The sequence below is a fragment of the Podarcis melisellensis genome (genome assembly GCF_964234715.1).
Source record: "Podarcis melisellensis genome assembly, chromosome: 6".
Classification (NCBI taxonomy): Eukaryota; Metazoa; Chordata; class Lepidosauria; order Squamata; family Lacertidae; genus Podarcis; species Podarcis melisellensis.
Window position 1 is genome coordinate 783,435 of NC_138538.1, and position 18,025 is coordinate 801,459.

At 54.3% G+C, this 18,025-nt stretch overlaps 1 protein-coding gene across 3 annotated transcripts; it reads left to right on the forward strand.

Moving 5' to 3' along the window:
* Positions 1-1,569: 1,569 nt before the first annotated feature.
* Positions 1,570-17,930, forward strand: PLTP (phospholipid transfer protein). 3 transcript variants are annotated; one of them, XM_081915336.1, is made up of 16 exons: positions 1,570-1,965; positions 5,130-5,260; positions 5,517-5,616; positions 5,810-5,938; positions 7,458-7,613; positions 8,895-8,958; positions 9,127-9,190; positions 10,528-10,619; positions 11,468-11,644; positions 11,772-11,831; positions 13,449-13,613; positions 15,300-15,367; positions 15,463-15,505; positions 15,848-15,911; positions 17,228-17,304; positions 17,619-17,930. In XM_081915336.1, the coding sequence occupies exons 1-16, from the start codon at positions 1,679-1,681 to the stop codon at positions 17,724-17,726; spliced, it is 1,785 nt and encodes a 594-aa protein (XP_081771462.1). In that variant the 5' UTR covers positions 1,570-1,678; the 3' UTR covers positions 17,727-17,930. The 3 variants fall into 3 exon arrangements, with proteins under 3 accessions (XP_081771462.1, XP_081771461.1, XP_081771460.1); XM_081915335.1 differs by having other exon boundaries at positions 1,859-1,940; XM_081915334.1 differs by lacking the exon at positions 1,570-1,965 and adding an exon at positions 2,374-3,154.
* The last annotated feature ends 95 nt before the right edge of the window (positions 17,931-18,025 follow it).

The following is an 18,025-nucleotide window of genomic DNA, read 5'->3' on the forward strand; positions in this document are numbered from 1 at the left end:
ATTTGTCTGTCAATGGCAACTCCTTGGTTGTTTGCACCTTTATCTCCATGGAACTTCGTACGGTGTATGTGGTTCCTCCTCTCTGCATTTAATCCCCACAACAACCTTGTGAGGCAGGCTAGGCTGAGGGGCAATGACAGGCCCCCAGTGAGCTTCGTGGCCAAGTGGGAATTTGAACTCTAGTCTCTGCTGACCTGAGCCCTAGCCTGACACTCTAACCACGACGCCATGCTGGTTTCTAGAAGTAGATGGGCCATTGGTCTGATCCAGCTTTATGTGTTGACTTGCTGCTGGTAGGCAGAGAGCCGGCATTTTGCGGCTTCTTCCATGCAGAGAGACGTGCTTGCAGTCGCATCAGAAGCCTGGGAGGCGACAGGAAGGAAGGCCGGGCTCCTTGAGGAAGCTGCTTTGATAAGTGGTTTCAATGGCAGGAGGGAAGCAACCTGCTGTGGAAACACACAGGGCTCCCCCCCCCCTTTCAATGTGGCATTCATCAAAGCGCAGGAGGGCCAAGCCCAGCTAGCGGCAGGGTCGGGGGGCACTGCTGAGGTCCCCCTCCTCCCCCAGGAGCAAAACCTGTGGGATCCAGCTTGGAAGCAGGAAAAGGGGTGGGCAGGAAGCACAGGGACTCAACCCACAAGGACCTCGGCCCTTCAGTGTCCTCTCTCATGCCCTTCCCATGCTGTAGTCCGGCTACTCCTAAGTAACACCCTCCCACACCTCGTGTCTGGAACTCCCCAGGGCTCCAGGGACCCTTCAAGGCCTTCCTCTGTGGGTCGGCCAGGTCACCTGGGGAGCTGAGCGCCCTGGGAAGATGGGGCCAGGAGAGGAGTCTGCTGCTTTCTCTGAATCCAGAGAAGGCTATGGACCCCGTCAGGATGGCTGAGTCACACTGAACTGGAGAAGTTCAATGGTTGACCCCGCAAGAAGCTCCAGATTAAATCTCAAGCACCTCCAGATTGGAAGAACAAGAGAAAGACCCCTGCCTCAATTCCTCTGTGGGTGGGGGCTGATTCTCTGCTATGGGACCTCCTGTGCTCTAAATTGTTGCCTCTTTGGACTCTGCTTCTCCGGGCATCAAAAGTGAGACCCGGATTAGGTCCTGGAAGAGACCTGGGTTCAAATCTGCCCTCGGCCATGAAGCTCAATGGCCAACCACTGCCTCTCAGCCTAGCCTACCTCACAGGGCTGTTGTGAGAACTGAATGAGGAGGGAAAGAAGAATCATGTAGACTGCCTGGAAGAAAAAGTTGGGATAGGAATGCAAGAAGCAACTCATTTTTCACACAGCAAATCTGGTTTCTTTCTTTTGTGCAAACAAGGGCTCTCCTGATGCAGCCTCGGGGTGGGGCAGAGCAAGGGCCGGCTCCCTGCTCCGTGGGCGACGTTGGCTCAGGCTGACCCAGCCTACAGGGTTGTTGTGAAGATAACCCAGTCAGAGAAACCCCCAAGGCGCTTTGGGAAGGGAATGGAAGGGGCACGAAGGTCATTGCTCCAGCTCCAGCAGGCAGGAGGGCCAGGCGGTGGAAAGGAGGCCCTTCTGGGATTGAGAGCTGCTGCCGGCCAGAGCTGACAACGCTGGCCTCCCAGCGCTCATTCCGGGGCGAAGCAGGCGCCGGTGGGGCAAGCCAGGCGCGGTCCGGAGAGCCTCAGGCCAGCTCCTGGGGGCGCGGCGAGGGATGCGCGCAGCGAGGCTCCTGTTCTGCACACCCCGGGGCGCCAACCCCGGAGCAACTGCGCCCCGTCCCCTCGCCTGCCTGCCTGCCCGGCCCGGGTGGCCTCGCCTCTCCCGCCCGGGCTGTCCCCTCCTCCGCTGGGGCGGGCGAGGAAGCGCCGGGAGGGAGTATAAAGGCGCCGGGCGGGCGCGCAGGCGGGCAAGCCGGGACGCGGGGCGAGGAGAGGCCGGAGCAGACGCCGCCGAGGGACCAGCGCAGCCGGCAAGTGCGCGGCGCCTGCCGCTCTCCCGGTTTGCAGAGCAGGGCTGGAGAGGGGGGCCGCTTCTCCCGCTTGCAGGACCCTCCTTCGCCAGCCTCCCGGGGAACCCCTCGTTGGGTGGGGGGCAGGCGAGGACCCCCCGGCCCCAGCTGGTCCTGCAAGCAAGCTCCCCTCTCCGTTTTCCGCCGGGATTCCGGTTGCGGGGGTGGAAGCATCGGCTGGGAAGCGACCACCCCCATCTCCCCTCTCTCCGTCGCGCGCGCGCGGGGATGCGCCGGGAGGCTGCTGGCTTGGCCAGGGCTTCGGGGGGACGGAGGGGAGTTAGCGGGCTTCGTCCGCAAGTCACGAGATCTCTGCAGCGGGAGGGGGCGGGGGAGAAAGGAGCGTTGGGTCCCCGCCGCCTTCACACGGTCGCGGGCAACACGCGTGTGAGGGGGAGAGCCTTCCCTTCCCCGCGAGGAAGAGACAAAGCGCGGCGTCGCCCGCCAAGCTGCTGAGAAGGGGAAGCGCGGAGCCGGGGCTCGTGATGCGCGTCTGGCAAGGAGCCTCCGGGCGTCTGCCGCGGGCACCACCGGCCCAGACCTGCCCGCGATGGGGGGGGGGAGGAGGAGGAGGAGGCGGGTTTCCAGAGGCCCCTTCCCAGCAGGGGGCATGGAGAGTGGGGGGGGGCGTCGAGGGGGGCGGGAAACTGGCATCCCACCGGCAGCGCCCCGGGGTCTCGGGGACGGGGGCAGTTGCGCGGGGCTGGGTAGGGGGCAAGGGCCAGGCTCGTCTGCGCCCCCGGGTCCTGGTCTGGCTTGGAGAAGGGGGGTGCTCCGGCTCAGGAACCAGGCAGCCCGAGCTGGGGTGGGGGAAACTCAGGGGGCTGCTGGAGAGAGCTGCCCCTCATCCCCGGGACTGCCCGGTGGAGCTCCTCTTTCTTGGGGGGCTGTATCACCCCCAGTCCCGCTCCCGCGCAGTGTGCAGCGAGCGGCCGGCGGGGCTGCGCCCGAGGCTGCGCGCAAGTGGAGGAGAAGGGAGCCCGCTGGAAAACTCTGGCCCCAGCCTGACCTCAAACTCCTGATCTTCCAGCAGCTCGCCAGACACCCCCCCCCCCGCCACACACACAAAGGAGAAGCACAAGAAAGAGTCCGCAGGCTGGACTGCCCCCTCCCTCGCAGAGCCCTCTCGGCCAGCGGCCAGATCCACACAGTCCCGTTGGCCAGACCTTTGCGTCCCTGGTGCGCATTGCCCGTCCTCTGGAAGTTAGCGGATAGCTGCCTCTGACCATGGAGGCTCTGCTGAGCGCTCAGGGTAGCAGCTGTTGGAGGAGGAGAGAAGAGAAAGGGGGGGCTTGGTGGGGTCCCGTCTAGAAGCTCCGGCTGAGCTCCAGAGAGGATCCTTCTTCCTTCCCAGCAAGGACCCCTGTGATCCTCACCCCATGAACTGGGTCTGGCCTCCTGTCCATCTTTAAAAAGCTCAGAGTTTTAGAACTGTGACGTTGGAGGGGACCCCAAAGGTCATGTACTCCAACCCCCTGCAATGCAGGAGTGTGACCATCTGAAACAACGTAAGCCGGGCTCTGAAGAAAATGCCCACCAGCTCTGACCCTAAGGCCCGTCTTCTCCAGCCCTCTCAGCGTGACCCACCGGACGGGCACTCTGGGCAAAAGGAGCTTTGGGTCTTTCTTCACTTGTGTCTTTCTTCACAAGGCTCCTTCTAGAGGAAGAGTGGGAGACAAACCCCCAGAACCCTAGAATGGTAGTCAGAAGGGACCCCCCAGGGTCATCCAGTCCCACCCCCTGCAATGCAGGAATCTCAGCTGAAGCCTCCAGGACAGAGGGCCATCTGACCTCTCCAAGGAAGGAGATAAATTCAATAAATACTGTCCTTTTCTGTGTATAAGACTAGGTTTCTTTACTCTAAAATAATGTTAAAAAACAGGGGCCGTCTTATACATAGGGATCATCCATTTTCATAAATTTGAGTCCCCCAAAAGAGGGGTCGTGTTGTACATGGAAAAATACGGTAAACAATTTCAAAAAATAAATCCTGTAAAAGTGTAATGTGCAATAATAATAATAAATTTTATTTATACCCCGCCCTCCCGGGCCAGAGCCAGGCTCAGGGCAGCTAACACCAGTAAAAATTACAGTAAAAACATAATGGGGGGGGGGGAGAACCAATTTAAAATACAGGTTAAAATGCAATTTAAAGTGCAGTCTCATTTTTAAAGTAGCCCATAGATCACATAAAGACATAGAAATATTCAAATTACCATGCCCCATAAAGAACATCATCAACACACCAGCCTTTAAGAACATGAGAAAAAAGTTCTTTTTTAAATCAGGCACCTCAAAGACGATAAGGTTGGGAGGAGAAGCACTTCAGTGGGGAGGTCATTTGACAGGCACAGAGCCCCCACCAAAAAGGTTCTGTCCCACAGGCCCCACCCGCAGTTTAGTATGGAGACCCCCAGAAGAGTCCCAGCTGGGGAGGGAGGCGGCGTTCTCTTGAGAACTGGGGCCCCAGGTCATTCAGGGACTTTCACTTCCAGCTGAGGACCTTGAATTGGGCCCAGGAAGTTCTCGTCTTAGACTGGCACAGAGCCAGTTGCATTCAAATCCCCCCCCCCAGCGCCGAGGAGCTGAGGTTTCTGTTGCTCTGCCTGTAATGTGGAGGAGGGTTTCCTCAGAGGACTGTGCGCAGTGAATAGCGCTCAAGATGGCCAAGTGCCCATCAAATCACTGGCCCTCAGCACTGGGGGAGGGACTGGTGCCACTTCTGTGTCCCGCGCAGCCCCTGGCACACATCCCTTGCCAGGGAGGGGGGCGGGGAAAGAGAGGGAGCTGCTGCCCACGCACCTACAGCTGGATCAGGCCAAAGAGGGCCCATCCAGTCCAGCCCCCTGTCCTCACAGTACCCAATGCGAAACCCACAAGTGGGATTTGAGCACAAGGGAATGGATACTGATGTTTTAGACCTTGAAGGTCACAACAGTAGTTTTGGTTGGCATGCATCAAAGATGAAATGTAGCCCCAGAATCTACAACGTATTTGTGGTATGAAACGGTTAAAGCACATAGAGCTTTCTTTAATCATAAGAAAATCGGTTTTGTCCAGTTCTGTGGGAGGGAGTTCCACAGTTTAACGATGTGCTCCTGCATGAACTATGTTCTAGGGCCAACGACTTGCTCTCCTCCACCACCTCTTGCAGCGCAAGTGCCACCATGGTCCTGTGCCACTCTCTTCTCCTCTTCCTCCTCCTGCTGCCCTTCTTGGGCACAGCGGCTGCCGCTGCCACTCCAGGCTTCAAGATCAGGATGACAGCCAAGGGCTTGGACCTGGGTAAGGAGGCGGGGGGCAAGGGGAGGGGATCCTGCAAAGCGGTTCTCTTTGGGGTACCTGCCTGGTCCTCAGCACTGCTCCTGCCAAGGACACCTCTGGCCTTGGGGTCCTGCCCCATTCTGCCTGCCAAAGGGGTCTTGGCGGGTCTCTTGGCCGGCACCTTCTGCCCCCAAGGGATGTGGGGGGCTGCTTGACCCCCCTCCTGGGTTTGCGAGGGGAGCAGCTGGCGGTGACACGCCTCTGGGGGCTTTTGCAGTGAAGCAGGAGGGGCTCCGCTTTGTGGAACAAGAGTTGGAGAACATCACCATCGCTGATTTCCACGGCAAGGAGGGCCAGTTCCACTACAACATCAGCAAGTGAGTTTATTTGGGGGGAGGGGCTGCCCCACAGGGGCTTTGCTTCCTAGCTTAGAAGATGCTGTGCTTGGCCAGGGACCAATCACCCACCCTGGGTTGGTGGCCGCCTCCTGTGGCAAGGAGTTCCATAGTTTAGTTGCAGGCTGTAACTCTGCAATTCAGTACTAGGCTGCGTCTCTCCCTCTCCCCGCAGGGTGAGAGTGACCCATCTCCACCTGTCCGCCTCCGACCTGCGCTTTGAGCCCAAGCAACACCTGGCCTTCAACATCAACAACGGGTCCATCAGTCTGCGCTTCCGCCGCCAGCTGCTCTACTGGTTCTTGTGAGTCACTCGCACTCCACTCTCGCCCCAGCCCAGCCTCTGGCACCAGCCCAAACAGGGAGCCTTGGAGGAGGCCGGCTTGGGGAGGGGGGTAACTAAGCCTTGATCCAGTATACCTGAAGGAGCGTCTCCACCCCCACTGAGGTCCAGCGCCAAGGGCCTTCTAGAGATTCCCTCACTGCGAGAAGCAAAGCTACAGGGAACCAGGCAGAGGGCCTTCTTGGTGGTGGCACCCGCCCTGTGGAACGCCCTCCCACCAGATGTCAAAGAGAACAACTACCCCACTTTTAGAAGACATCCAAAGGCAGCCCTGTTTAGGGAAGCTTTTTATGTTTAATAGACTTTTGTATTTTAATATTTTATTGGAAGCCGCCCAGAGTGGCTGGGGAAACCCAGCCAGATGGGTGGGGTATAAATAAATTATTATTATTATTATTAAGCCCCCGGGGAGCCAGCTCCTTCCCACCACAGGCAGAGGGTCCTTGCAAGGGAGCTGTGAGCCCTGAAGTGGCAAGACCTCTTGTTAACTGGGATTCATGCATTGCAAAGCCTTGGACTAGCTGGCCTTGCAGCTCTACAGTTTGATGAGTCTGCCTGGATAGCATGTATCATGCATGGGAATGAGGCAAATATGAATCCCTGTGACCCACGTGTGGGGGGTAAATAACAAAAGAATTAAGTAGGTGCCTGGAATCAAAGTGTGGGGCTAAGCTCACCTTCCAGCAAGGGAGAGCCCTCAGTTCCAGAGTTTAAACTCACAAAGCAGCTCAGTGAAGCGAGAGGAATATAAGCGGCTTGCATATCTCATTTAGTCTGTTTGCAAAGCACTCCCCTCTTTCTACCCCTTTGCAATGAACAGACCACACACTGTTAAGTAAGTTTAAAATGCTTTACTTACAAAATGTTCCAAAAGTCGGATTAATGCATTTATCCAAGCAGCGGCAAAGAGAGCACAGGCAGAATACTGTTGGGTAGAAAATGCAGAAAGATTGCTTCAATCGCACGGGCTCTAAGCTTGGAGTCTGTTTAGGCACGTCTTCCTTGATCAGAGAGAGGGAACAGGAAGAGAAGGCTTAACTTCCTCCCTCTTCAGAGAAGAGGAGCCGTGACCTAGCTGAGTCTAGGAAAAGGACTCTGTAGTCTTAACCCCTTCATGCACTAACTAGTATTTATGCATTATTATATTTGACTGCAATCTCCCACAGAAACCTCTGTCACTCTAATGGGCCAATTGTGCCCTCCCAGCCTGGTCCTCAGCGCTCTCTCTGCAGAGACCCTGGCCTGATCCTGGCATCAAAGGCTGGGCCTGGGCTTCCAAGTGCCCTGTGGTGGGCTCCCTTTGTGGCTGAATTGTGTGGCTGCTGGCCTAATCATCATCATCATCATTTAATTCTTTATGCCCCAGCCACTCTGGGCGGCTTCCAGCAAAATATGAGGACTTGGGGGTTGGCCTCCTGTGGGACGCCTGGAGAGTCAGCCTCCCCACCCCCATGCCTACTTGTAACCCTTTCCGCCCCAGCTATGACATCGGCTCCATTAACACTTCGGCCGAGGGGGTCCACATCCACACTCAGCTGGAGCTCTCCAAGGACAACAGCGGCCGCCTCAAGATCTCCAACTTCAGCTGCAATGCCTCCATCGCCCGCATGCATGCCGGATTCAGCGGCACGCTCAGGTAGGCCTGACTCCTGCTTGGCCCCTGACTCCTCCTTGGTTGCTGCTTTGGGGGGAGTCCCCAGGAGCTGCTTCAGGGACCAGGCTGGACTGCCGAAGGGTGCTGGCAACTAAGTTGGCATCATGGTGGCATGGTTGGAAGGGGCGGGAGGGAGCTCATGGCAGCAGTAAAGGAGCCCAAGGTGGCTGAGGATGCTTTGGGGGCAGTGGCTGAAAGGTCCAGCAAGGAGTTAGGGTGGCTCATGCCCACTGGGCAGAATAGATAAGAAGAGCTGGCTGGATCAAGCCAATGGCCCGTCTAATTTAGCATCCTGTTCTCACAGTGACCAAGCAGATGCCTCAGTGGGAAACCAGTAAGCAGGATCTGACCACAAGAGCAACTCTCCCCCTTCCTGTGGGTTCCAGGGGAAGGTAGAGCACAGCCCTCCTGGCTAGCAGCTTTTGATAGCTCTTTACAATCTTCTTTTAAGGCTTCTAGGGTGGTGGCCACCTACTGTGGGAGGGAGTTTAAGTATGTGTCTCACCTTCCGACATTCAGCATCCTTGAAGGTCCACAAAGCCTTGTGTTAGGAGATGCTGCGACAGGGGGGGAGGGGCATTCTGGGAGTTCCCCTTGGAAAGGATCAAGAGGCTCCACCAAGGTGGTTTTGATTTAAATCAAATCGATTTAAATCACTAGTCAGTAGGACTCAATTTTTTATTTAATTTATTATTATTATTATTATTATTTTACAGACAGACTCATTCTTGCTTGTATACTCTTAATATATACAACCAGATGAAGGTTTCATTTTTGGAATAATACATTTTCAGAGTAGTTTTTACAGTTATATCAAAAATTACTGATTTGGTTATACTATTAGAAATACAAAGACAGGTAATTATGAAATTATTGTTTATATTCGGACAACTTTTCTGCTGTACTTTATGGGAAGGAGAAAAACAATCATTTCCTTAATAACAATTTAAACTATTTAACACAAAAACGTTATAGCATACGTATCCATGTTTGTTAACTGATGTGGTTAAACAGTTAAAAACAAACAAAAAACTTAGACTGAGTTCTAGCACATATGAAAAACTTAAAACAAATCCTTATTTCCTGATGAATAGCCTTTGAACTATAATGTAACAAATAGAAAACTATCTTTAGAAAGATTTTTCCTCCAAAAGCATTTTATTATAAATATTTCTGATTTAAATAAAAAAAAACTTTTTTAAAGAAAACCGTTGATTTTTATCCCTTCTGGGCTCCACTCTCACGCTTTTGCGTTCTCTCCAGAAAGGTGTATGAATTCCTCGGCACGTTCCTCACCACGGGGATGCGCTACCTTCTCAACCAGCAGGTAAGAACCACCAAGCCAGAGGTAGATGGGGCAGGGGACCTTTGGCAGCCCCTCTCGCCGGCAGGGGGCAGGAAGAGGTCCCAAAGAGGAGAGGGGGAGAGAACCTCCCTTCCCTCCGCGTTGCTTCCTGCTCCCCGCAGACTCCCCCATTCCCTTTCTCGCTTTCAGATCTGCCCGGTGCTGAACCACGCGGGGCTCGTCCTGATCAACTCTCTGCTGGACACGGTGCCAGGTGAGGAAGGCAGGGCAAGGCGACCCACACTCTGCCCCTGCTGCCTGCCTGAGCTGGAGGGTCAATAGTGGGGGGACGTAGGAGAAGGCCAATGACCCATCAAGTCCAGCAGCCTGTTCTTTTTTATATATAATATTTTTTATTAGGAATTTCAACAAAACATGTTATCAAAAAACATATCATCCTTAATTCCCCTTAATGTTATTCTCTGCATGTTACAAAATTATATAGATCCTTTATTTATCTGATGGGCTATTATCAATGAAAAGTTTGTGAGTGTTTAATCAAAACCTGCCAAGGAATCCAGTTCATTTTGTTATTTCTTTATGTACTTTGTAAAGGGTTCCCATTCTTCCTTAAAATCACAGTTGTCCTTATCACATAGTTTACCGTATTTTTTGCTCCATAGGGCGCACCGGACCATAGGGCGCACCTAGTTTTTAGGGGGGGAAATAAAGGGGGGAAATTATCCCGCTGGCTGTCTTGGCTTCCTCTTTAGCCACGCGCAACCTCTCCAGCCGGGAGAAGCTGCACGCGCCTTTGTTTATAGCCGCAGGGCTGGGACAGGGGAAGCCCGAGCTTGCCCCGACACCAGCCACCAGAACAGGCTGCTATCTGCAAGCCTTCGGAGCCCGGTGGGAACTCCCGCCGGGCTCAGAAGGCTTGCAGGTAGCTGCTTGAAGCCTGGGGAGCGCAGCGGGGTTCAGGCTGCAGCTGCTATCTGCAAGCCTTCGGAGCGCTCTGAAGCCTTGCGGATAGCTGCCTGAAGCCTGGAGAGCGAGAGGGGTTGGTGCGCACTGACCCCTCTCGCTCTCCAGGCTTCAGCGAAAGCCTGTATTCGCCCCATAGGACGCACACACATTTCCCCTTCAATTTTGGAGGGGAAAAAGTGTGTCCTATAGAGTGAAAAATACGTTATATGTCAGTTTCGCGAATTCCACATAGTCCACCAGTTTCTCTTGCCACAGTTCTTTAGTCGGGATTTCTTCATTCTTCCATCCCTGTGCTATTAAGACTCTTGACGCCATTGTCGCATACATGAAAATGTTTTTCAGTTTCCTTGGCAGGTCTTTTCCTATAATCCCTAACAGAAAGGCTTCAGGTTTTTTTTACAAATGTTAATTGGAACATTTTCGAGTCCTGCAGCCTGTTCTTACAGGTGCCGGCCAGAGGCCTGTGGGAAACTTGCAAGCAGGATTTGAACACAATTCCCAGCAACTGGGGTTCAGAGGCTTCTTCACTCTGACCGTGGAGGTGGAACATGGCCATGTGGCTCAGGCAAGGGACGCTGTGGCCATCAGCTGCGCTCACTCACTCTCTCTCCCCCTGCCCTGCAGTGCGGAACCCGGTGGACGACCACATTGGGATAGACTACTCCCTGCTGAAGAATCCCGTTGTCACGTCTGACACCATGGACATGGATTTTGAGGTGCCTCCTGCAGCAGAGCCCAGGGCTGGGGAACACCGGGACTTGGGTGGGGGTCCCGGGCAGGGAAGAGGGCTGAAGACTGTTGGGATACTGCCGGGGAGACGGGGGCCTTTGGCAGGCCCCCAGCTGTCTCCAGCCCCCGGCCGGCAGCCGGGCGACACTCCGGTTCCTGGTCAGCATCAATCAGCGACACGAGCCTCAGATACATTTAGAGACTCATGCACACTCTATCAGCAGAATGAATAATTTTTCTCACAACGGAAGAGGCAGACAGAGACATGTGTAAGCAGTAGTTACAGCATTTTATTCAGCATAGTTCAGGAACAAAGGAAAACATGTGTGCTTCCCTTCGTCTCCAGCAAAACAGCAGAAAACACAAAAGCTATATACAAACGGAAGTTCCCAGCAGACTGTGCTGGAAGTAAACAGGCATGTGGCACACAAGTCGTGCCTGTACCCTTTTAAGGTGGAACGGAACTATATCCTAACAAAAACATGGGGTGGAGCAGCTGAACAGGCTGTGCCCAACATCTGCCCAAGGGGGACAAGAGAAGTCTTTGCTCCCTGGGATTGGTGGTAGGCAGAGCCCAAGGAACCGGGGACTGATGTGTGCTCCGGCTGCATTCCTGGAAGAAGCCTTTGCCAATATTTAAATCCTAGAGGTTTGGTACGGGGAGGTATCCAGCTTGCGTCAGAAGGAGCAGCAAGATGCGGGCAAGGGATTGAATATTTGGGGAGTCTAAACCCACCCTGTGGTCCCAGGCAGGCGTGATTGGGGCACGGGCGAGCTGCGAGCAGGTGGCTCCTGGCAGTTGGGTCTGACCGGGGTTGTCCCCCTCCCCCCACAGGGCAAATTCTACTACTTGGGGGACGAGAACAAGACCCTCCCCAACCTGGCCGTGGAGCCTGTCGTGCTGGAGACGGAGCGCATGGTGTACCTGGCCGTCTCTGAGTACTTCTTCGATTCCGCCCTCTTCTCCTACTTCCAGGCTGACGTTCTGAGCATGGAGATTGCCGACGAAAAGGTTTGTTGGGCAGAGAAGCCACGGGGCGGGTGGGTGGGTGAGGATCAAAAGCAATGCCAAGCGGGCAGAGGCCAGGGACCCCACAGCCACTGCTCTGACCCACTGGAACCCTTTGCTCTCGTTCCAGGTGCCAAAGGATTTGGAGGTTCTGCTGAGAGCCACGTTTTTCGGGAGCATCGTCATGATGGTGAGTGGCGGCGGGAGGGAAGGAGCTTGCGCTGGGCCAGTTCCCTCCTTCCTTCATCCAGACTCCATGCTTCTCACCCACCAGAGGGGCAGCAGAGCTCTGGGAGAGATGCTGACTTGTGGGCAAAGGGGCACAAGAGAGGCTTCCACCTCTCTCTGTGTGTGATCTGATAGTCTCCCTCAGCTCCGCCCCAGGAAATTGTTGTTGTTTAGTCGTGTCCGACTCTTTGTGACCCCCTGGACCAGAGCACGCCAGGCCCTCCTGTCTTCCACTGCCTCCCGCAGTTTGGTCAAACTCATGCTGGTAGCTTCCAGAACACTGTCCCACCATCTCGTCCTCTGTCCTCCCCTTCTCCTTGTGCCCTCCATCTTTCCCTGCATCAGGGTCTTTTCTGGGGAGTCTTCTCTTCTCATGAGGCGGCCAAAGTCTTGGAGCCTCAGCTTCAGGATCTGTCCTTCCAGTGAGCACTCAGGGCTGATTTCCTTCAGAATGGAGAGGTTTGATCTTCTTGCAGTCCATGGGACTCTCAAGAGTCTCCTCCAGCACCATAATTAAAAAGCATCAATTCTTTGGTGATCAGCCTTCTTTATGGTCCAGCTCTCACTTCCCTACATCACTACTGGGAAAACCAGAGCTTGAACTATACGGACCTTTGTTGGCAAGGTGATGTCTCTGCTTTTTAAGATGCTGTCTAGGTTTGCCATCGCCTTTCTCCCAAGGAGCAGGCGTCTCTTAATTTCGTGGCTGCTGTCACCATCTGCAGTGATCATGGAGCCCAATAAAGTAAATCTCTCACTGCCTCCATTTCTTCCCCTTCTATTTGCCAGGAGGTGATGGGACCAGTGGCCATGATCTCCGGTTTTTTGATGTTGAGCTTCAGACCATAGTTTGCACTCTCCTCTTTCACCCTCATTAAAAGGTTCTTTAATTCCTCCTCACTTTCTGCCATCAAGGTTGTGTCATCTGCATATCTGAGGTTGTTGATATTTCTTCCAGCGATCTTAATTCCGGCTTGGGATTCATCCAGCCCAGCCTTTCGCATGATGAATTCTGCATACAAGTTAAATAAGCAGGGAAACAGTATACAGCCTTGCCGTACTCCTTTCCCAAGTTTGAACCCATCAGTTGATCCCGCACAGTTGTTCCCGCTTCTTGTCCCGCACAGAGATTTCTCCAGGAACTAGCTGGAGTCAAAGGGATCTCCTTCAGCCTCACTGTCGCAAGAAGGGTGCCTGGGCTCCAGGCCAGGGCTGGACAGAGCTGGGTGGGCTCAGGCACAAGAGGGACTGTGCCCCCAGGGCTGAAGTCCAAAGGGATGAGGCTCCCCAGCTGGAAAAGCCCATGGCACCCCAAGCCCGTTCCCTGGTCCTCCTTGGCTGAAATGAAAGCCCTTCTCCATGCAGTGCACAGCTAGACTGTGGAACTCCCTCCCACTGGAAGCAGTGATGGCCTAGATGGCTCCTGAATCCCAGGAGGGGCAGAGGGCTCTTGCGTTCGAATCCTGCTTTCAGATTTCCCATAGGCAACAGTCCAGCTCTTGTGAGAGGAAGATGCTGCGCTAGATTTGGCATGATCCTGCAGGCTCTCCTCATTGGAGTCCCTCCTTCTTTCCTCCAGAACCCCTCCGTGGTGGATGCTCCTCTGATGCTGAGGCTGCGGGTCTCCTCACCGCCCAGCTGCGCCATCAAGGCCTCGGGGATGTCCATTTCCGTCACAGCCACCCTCAACATCTTCTTGGCGCCCGTGGATCAGCCCCTGGTCCAGCTTTCCAGCATGACCATGGTGAGTAGTGCAGGCGAGGCCAGAGGTTGGGGAAACCGGCCCCTGCCAGGGACACAGCTCCTGGGGGGGCACAAAAACCAGACTGGGGGGTGTAGGGCAGAGATGTTTGTGGCAAGGGGCCACCACTGTCGCAGCAAGATAAAACCCAGAAGAAGTTTCCTCTCCTTCTCACACCACAGAACAAGGGGGTGCAATTCTTCTGGGGAAGCCCAGTCAGAAGGGTGGGGTATAAATAAATAGATTATAATTATAATTATTATGCCCTTCCTCTCTGCGGACCCTTTGAGGACTTGGGTGGCATTATTTTTATTATTATTATATTATATTATTTATTTCCTTCCCTAAAAAGGGCTGCCTTCAGATGTCTATTAAAGATAGGATATCTGCTTATTTCCTTCACATCTGAAGGGAGGGCATTCTACAGGGCGGGCGCCACTACCGAGAAGGCCCTCTGCCTGGTTCCCTGTAGCTTTGCTTCTCGCAATGAGGGAACCGCCAGAAGGCCCTCGGCGCTGGACCTCAGCGTCCGGGCAGAATGATGGGGGTGGAGACGCTCCTTCAGGTATACTGGACCGAGGCCGTTTAGGGCTTTCAAGGTCAGCACCAACATTTTGAATTGTGCTCGGAAACATACTGGGAGCCAACATAGGTCTTTCAAGACTGGTGTTATGTGGTCTCAGCGGCCGCCCCCAGTCACCAGTCTAGCTGCCGCATTCTGCATTAGTTGTAGTTTCCAGATCACCTTCAAAGGTAGCCCCACGTAGAGCGCATTACAGTAGTCCAAGCGGGAGATACCGGTAACCAGAGCTGTAATTTCTAATGCAGCTATTGCAATAAATTGATTTTTCCAGGGGTGGTTGTGTGCTGATACAGCTCTTTGCCAAGGGCACAGGGGACCCTCAGGGCATCTCTGAGTGAGGCCAAAACTTCTTCTCCTGCTCACTCAGGTGTTTGCCCCCAGCTCAAAGGAGCTGCTGACTCTCCTGCGACCCCTTGTCCTCCTGCAGCGGCAATTCTTGCATCGCTGTGGGTTAGACTAGATGGCCCCTGGGGTCCCTTCCAACTCGGCAATTCTACGATTCCTCCTCCTCCTCCATCTCCCTGTGGCGTGGTTCACCTGAGTCACCTGCAGCTGTTTCCACAGCAAGCTCCTTGCCTGTAGAAGAGCATAACTCTGGAGCCCCAAAGGCTGGGAGGGCGGACTGTCCGGGAGCAGTGCTGTTGGGGTGGGGGTCTGCTGTCACAGGATTAGGGCCCTGAGGGTCCCAGTTCATGGTCAAAGAGCTCTTCTAGGAGGCCGTGACAGTTCTTGGCCTCCAACTGCTGCTTCTGTCTCTGTTGGGAAGCCAAAGGGTGGCCGTCGCCCCCGTCCCCCATGTCGGGCTCCTTTGAAACTGACCTGCTCCTTTGAATTGACTCCTTGGCAGGTTTTGAATAAACGTGCACAATTTCTTTGTTAACATAATAGATGGGAAATGTAGAGATCCTTACACTTTTGTAACATGCAGAGAACAATATATGCAAATAAATCAGAACGAGGAACTGAGGGAAGTCGTGGGGGGCATGTGGGGGGGAAATGGGGGGGGAATACAATTGTTGAAATAATTTGTTATATGAAAATAAACAATAAAAAAGTTTTTAAAAAGAAAAAATAAGAAACTGAGCTGCCCCTCATCTCCTTTCCAGGAAGCTCGGCTGAGCGCAAAGGTGCTTCTGCGCAAGAAAACTTTGCAGGTGCTGATGGACCTGAGAAGGTACCGGAAGATGTCGCAGGATGGGGAGAAGGAGCAGCCATGGCCCAGTACGGACGGCTGTCACTCACTTCTTCCTCTCTCTTTACCTTGTTCAGGTTCCGGATCTACTCCAACCAGTCGGCGCTGGAATCCCTGGCCGTAAGTGCTGGGGGCTGGGCCTGGGGGAGACGGCCTGGGAGAGGCAAGGCAGGGCTGCAGCTCAGAATGGGGTCACCTCCCGTGCCTTGCCGTGTGCCCAAGAGTGCTGGGCTCCGTTTCCCGTGTCTCCCCCCAAAAGGACCTGGAAAGAGCTCCCTGCTCCTGCCATCCTGAAGAGCCAGAGGGGAAACTGAGGCTGCTGTCTCTCCTTCACTGGGGCTGTTTAAGCAGAGGCCGGGTGACCACCTGTCAGGAACTCTTTAGTGGCGATTTCTGTGTTGTAGGGGTTGGGCTTCTGACCCTACGAATCTTCTATGGCTCTCTCTCTCCCTCCCTCCCCAGCTGATCCCTCTGCAAGGGCCCCTGAAGACTCTGCTGCAACTGACCATCATGCCCATCATCAACGGTAAGAGGCGTGGCATGACTCTGCGCCCGGGAAAAGGCACTGGACCGACTTCTGACTCAGCCTGGCCACCGCAGCCAAGAACGAGAGCTTTCCTCTCTTCTCTGTTGAACTGGGGCAGCGGGGGGGGGGGGGAACGGGACAAAATGCTGGGCATCAGGGTGGTCACTCTGTGCCCCCCCCACCAAGAGCCCTCTTCTCTCCTGCTGTTTCCAGCAACTGGTGTTTCAGAAGCATTGCTGCCCGCAACTGTGGAGACAGAGTAGAGCCATTGCGGTGTTAAGGGAGAAATCTGAGGGCTCCCTTGGACAAAAAACAAGGACCCCAGCCAGGAATCCCAGAGCAAAACAGCAGCCAGGAGTCTCGGTCTTGATTGAAGACTCTCGCAACAGGACTCCCACCTGCCACCAGGTGGAACAAGATGGAAGCCCCAAACAAAAGAGCCCCCAAACTTTTATTAGCTGCTAATTCCCATGTTACACCCCCCCCCAAACTACATCACTCATACATCACGGTTACATCATGAAAGGGGAGGTCTGGTGGGAGCATCCTGGACCCTGCCCCATGGTTCTCCTTGCCCTCCACCAAAAACGCATCAAGTGGAACAAAAGAGATCTTTACATTTCCTTTTACAGATAGGTAGCCGTGTTGGTCTGCCATAGTCAAAACAAAAAAAATTCCTTCCAGTAGCACCTTAAAGACCAACTAAGTCAGTTCTTGGTATGAGCTTTCGTGTGCATGCACACTTCTTCAGATACACTTCAGATGCATGCACACGAAAGCTCATACCAAGAACTGACTTAGTTGGTCTTTAAGGTGCTACTGGAAGGAATTTTTTTTGTTTTTACATTTCCCTGTTTCCCTAGCCAAGTTAATCCCACCCTTTTGTCTTCATCTGGGTTTGGTATTTCTGGAATGGCAGCCTGTGTGGCACTCAGGTATCAGGATGCCAGGGATTATCACTCAGGCAGAGGGGCTGCTGAGGAGCTGAGCTCACAGGTCTAGATGAATTTCTGGAGTTTTCCCTGTGAGCCAGTACGGAGATACATTGATCAGTGAATTCTTACATTTGGTATTGTGCAGCAGAGGACTTTTGAATAGATAGGAAGAAAGTGTGATGAAGTGTTTTGTGGGGACAAACCACACAAGTCACAAAAGTGATTGTGCTGGTTTTGGTAGTGGGCTGCACGTGCATGATATCTGCTGGAGGGGCAACCCCCCCAACCTGTACATAAGTTCCTGCAGCAGGGGCTAGTGGCCCCCGAGAGGCCTCTCCTCCATAACTCTTGCCTCAACTCTTTCTTTTCCTTTTCTTGCAGAGAGAACCAAGAAGGGGGTGCAGATCCCACTCCCCGAAGGCATGGATTTCATGAAGGAAGTGGTCACCTACCACAAGGTAGGCATAAGGATATGAGCAGGATCTGAGCCCTCCCCTCTTGGGGCTTCCGGAAGCATTCACTGTTTCCAGCCACAGAGGCAGAGACCGAGTCAGCTGCCTCACAGCCTTTTTCCGCCATGCATTTTAGAGCCTCCTTTTGCAAAAAGAGCAAGAGTCCAACTTCTCTGGCAGGATGCGGCCGTGCTGCTGCTGTCACCGCCTCCGCCTCCCCTTTCCAGGAGCTCCCGCGTCTTCCCTCCCCTGGGAAGTGGCAGCAGCCGGAGTTCCAATCCTGCCCCAACTTTGCCCACCTCTCTCTCCTTCCTTTGCAGGGCTACCTGACCATTGGCGCAGACCTCCATTTCTCCAAAGGCCTGAGAGAGGTGGTGGAGAAGTACAGGACCCCGCAGGGCCCACCGCCGACCTCCGTGGCCGCCTGAGGGGCTCCACCAGTAGCCCCTCCTCTGGCCTCCCCCCCTCTGAAGGGCAGAGCGCCTGCCTGCCCTGGTTTGCCCTCCGCCAGCTCACGGCAGGACCAAGCAGGCAGCATCATCACCAGCAGGGCAGGACAAGGCGGCGGCAGCAGCTGCTGCCGCTTTGGGAACCTGAACCAATAAAACAGGTCAAAACCACTCATCTTTGGAGACCTGCCTGCTGTCTTCTGTGGGGACGGGGCTGCTCCATTCCCAGTGTGCCAGTCTGCGGAGGTGCTTTGCCCGCTCTGTGGCTCAGCCCAGGA

What these genes read in the sequence shown, in the direction of transcription:
- PLTP (XM_081915334.1), top strand. Translation starts at nt 2,526, where the DNA reads ATGGGGGGGGGGAGGAGGAGGAGGAGGCGGGTTTCCAGAGGCCCCTTC. An exon ending in AGCTTTCCAGCATGACCATG is followed by an intron (nt 13,614 to 15,299) that starts GTGAGTAGTGCA and finishes TCTCCTTTCCAG; the next exon opens with GAAGCTCGGCTGAGCGCAAA. An exon ending in GTGCTGATGGACCTGAGAAG is followed by an intron (nt 15,368 to 15,462) that starts GTACCGGAAGAT and finishes TACCTTGTTCAG; the next exon opens with GTTCCGGATCTACTCCAACC.